This window comes from Cyprinodon variegatus, unplaced genomic scaffold, assembly GCF_000732505.1.
Source record: "Cyprinodon variegatus isolate N-32 unplaced genomic scaffold, C_variegatus-1.0 Scaffold1190, whole genome shotgun sequence".
NCBI lineage: Eukaryota > Metazoa > Chordata > Actinopteri > Cyprinodontiformes > Cyprinodontidae > Cyprinodon > Cyprinodon variegatus.
This window is the reverse complement of record NW_015151643.1, coordinates 196,662-197,254: the sequence shown is the minus strand read 5'-3', so window position 1 is coordinate 197,254 and position 593 is coordinate 196,662. Positions and strand designations below refer to the sequence as shown.

The 593-nt window shown below is 39.1% G+C and overlaps 1 protein-coding gene across 1 annotated transcript in view; it reads right to left on the bottom strand.

The window, feature by feature from the left end:
- The window catches only part of LOC107102032 (gamma-crystallin M3-like), a 2,759-nt gene extending 2,560 nt beyond the window's left edge, over nt 1-199 (bottom strand). The window contains exons 1-2 of the mRNA XM_015401178.1: nt 188-199; nt 1-80 (exon numbers count right to left, since the gene is read on the bottom strand). Coding sequence (XP_015256664.1) covers nt 1-80; nt 188-196 — 89 coding nt within the window. The 5' untranslated portion in view covers nt 197-199. The remainder of the gene's footprint in view (nt 81-187) is intronic.
- Between the last annotated feature and the right edge of the window lie 394 nt (nt 200-593).

Sequence of the window (593 nt, the reverse complement as noted above, 5' to 3'; positions counted from 1 at the left end):
AGGTAAGAGGTGAGCTCAGCACAGTCACTGCTGGTCTCATAGTGGCGACCCTGGAAGTTCCTGTCCTCGTAGAAGATGATCTGTTTGAAAAGAAGGTATCCAAGAGAGGACAATCACCAATAAACTCTACCAGATATTTCCTCTCAATTAATATACTAATTATGTGATATTTTTTCCATATTTCTACCTTGCCCATGGTGGTTGCTGTGGCTGGTCAGGTCTCTCAGAGAACTGTAGTTGAACTGATGCCCTGCCAGTCTGGGTGTCTTACATTTATACCTGGCAGAGACAAAAACAGCATGCCCCTCTATTGTTTAAATTCCTGACCTGGCAAACCCCCGCTGACGCCTAGAACATTTTGAGTTGCCTATAGCAATAGTGTCATGACCTTTGCTTGGCTTTCACTGCTGGAAATGTACTTTTTTCTAGAAATAACTTTTATATTCAAATAATCACCATATGAGTGATAGGAAAGTTATTTTTAATTGCAGATCAGAAATTGCTGCAGCATTTCATGTGAAATTTTGCTTTTAGAAACTTGCTGTTAGATCCATTAATCTTTTGAAATAACACATACACAATATAAGCAAATG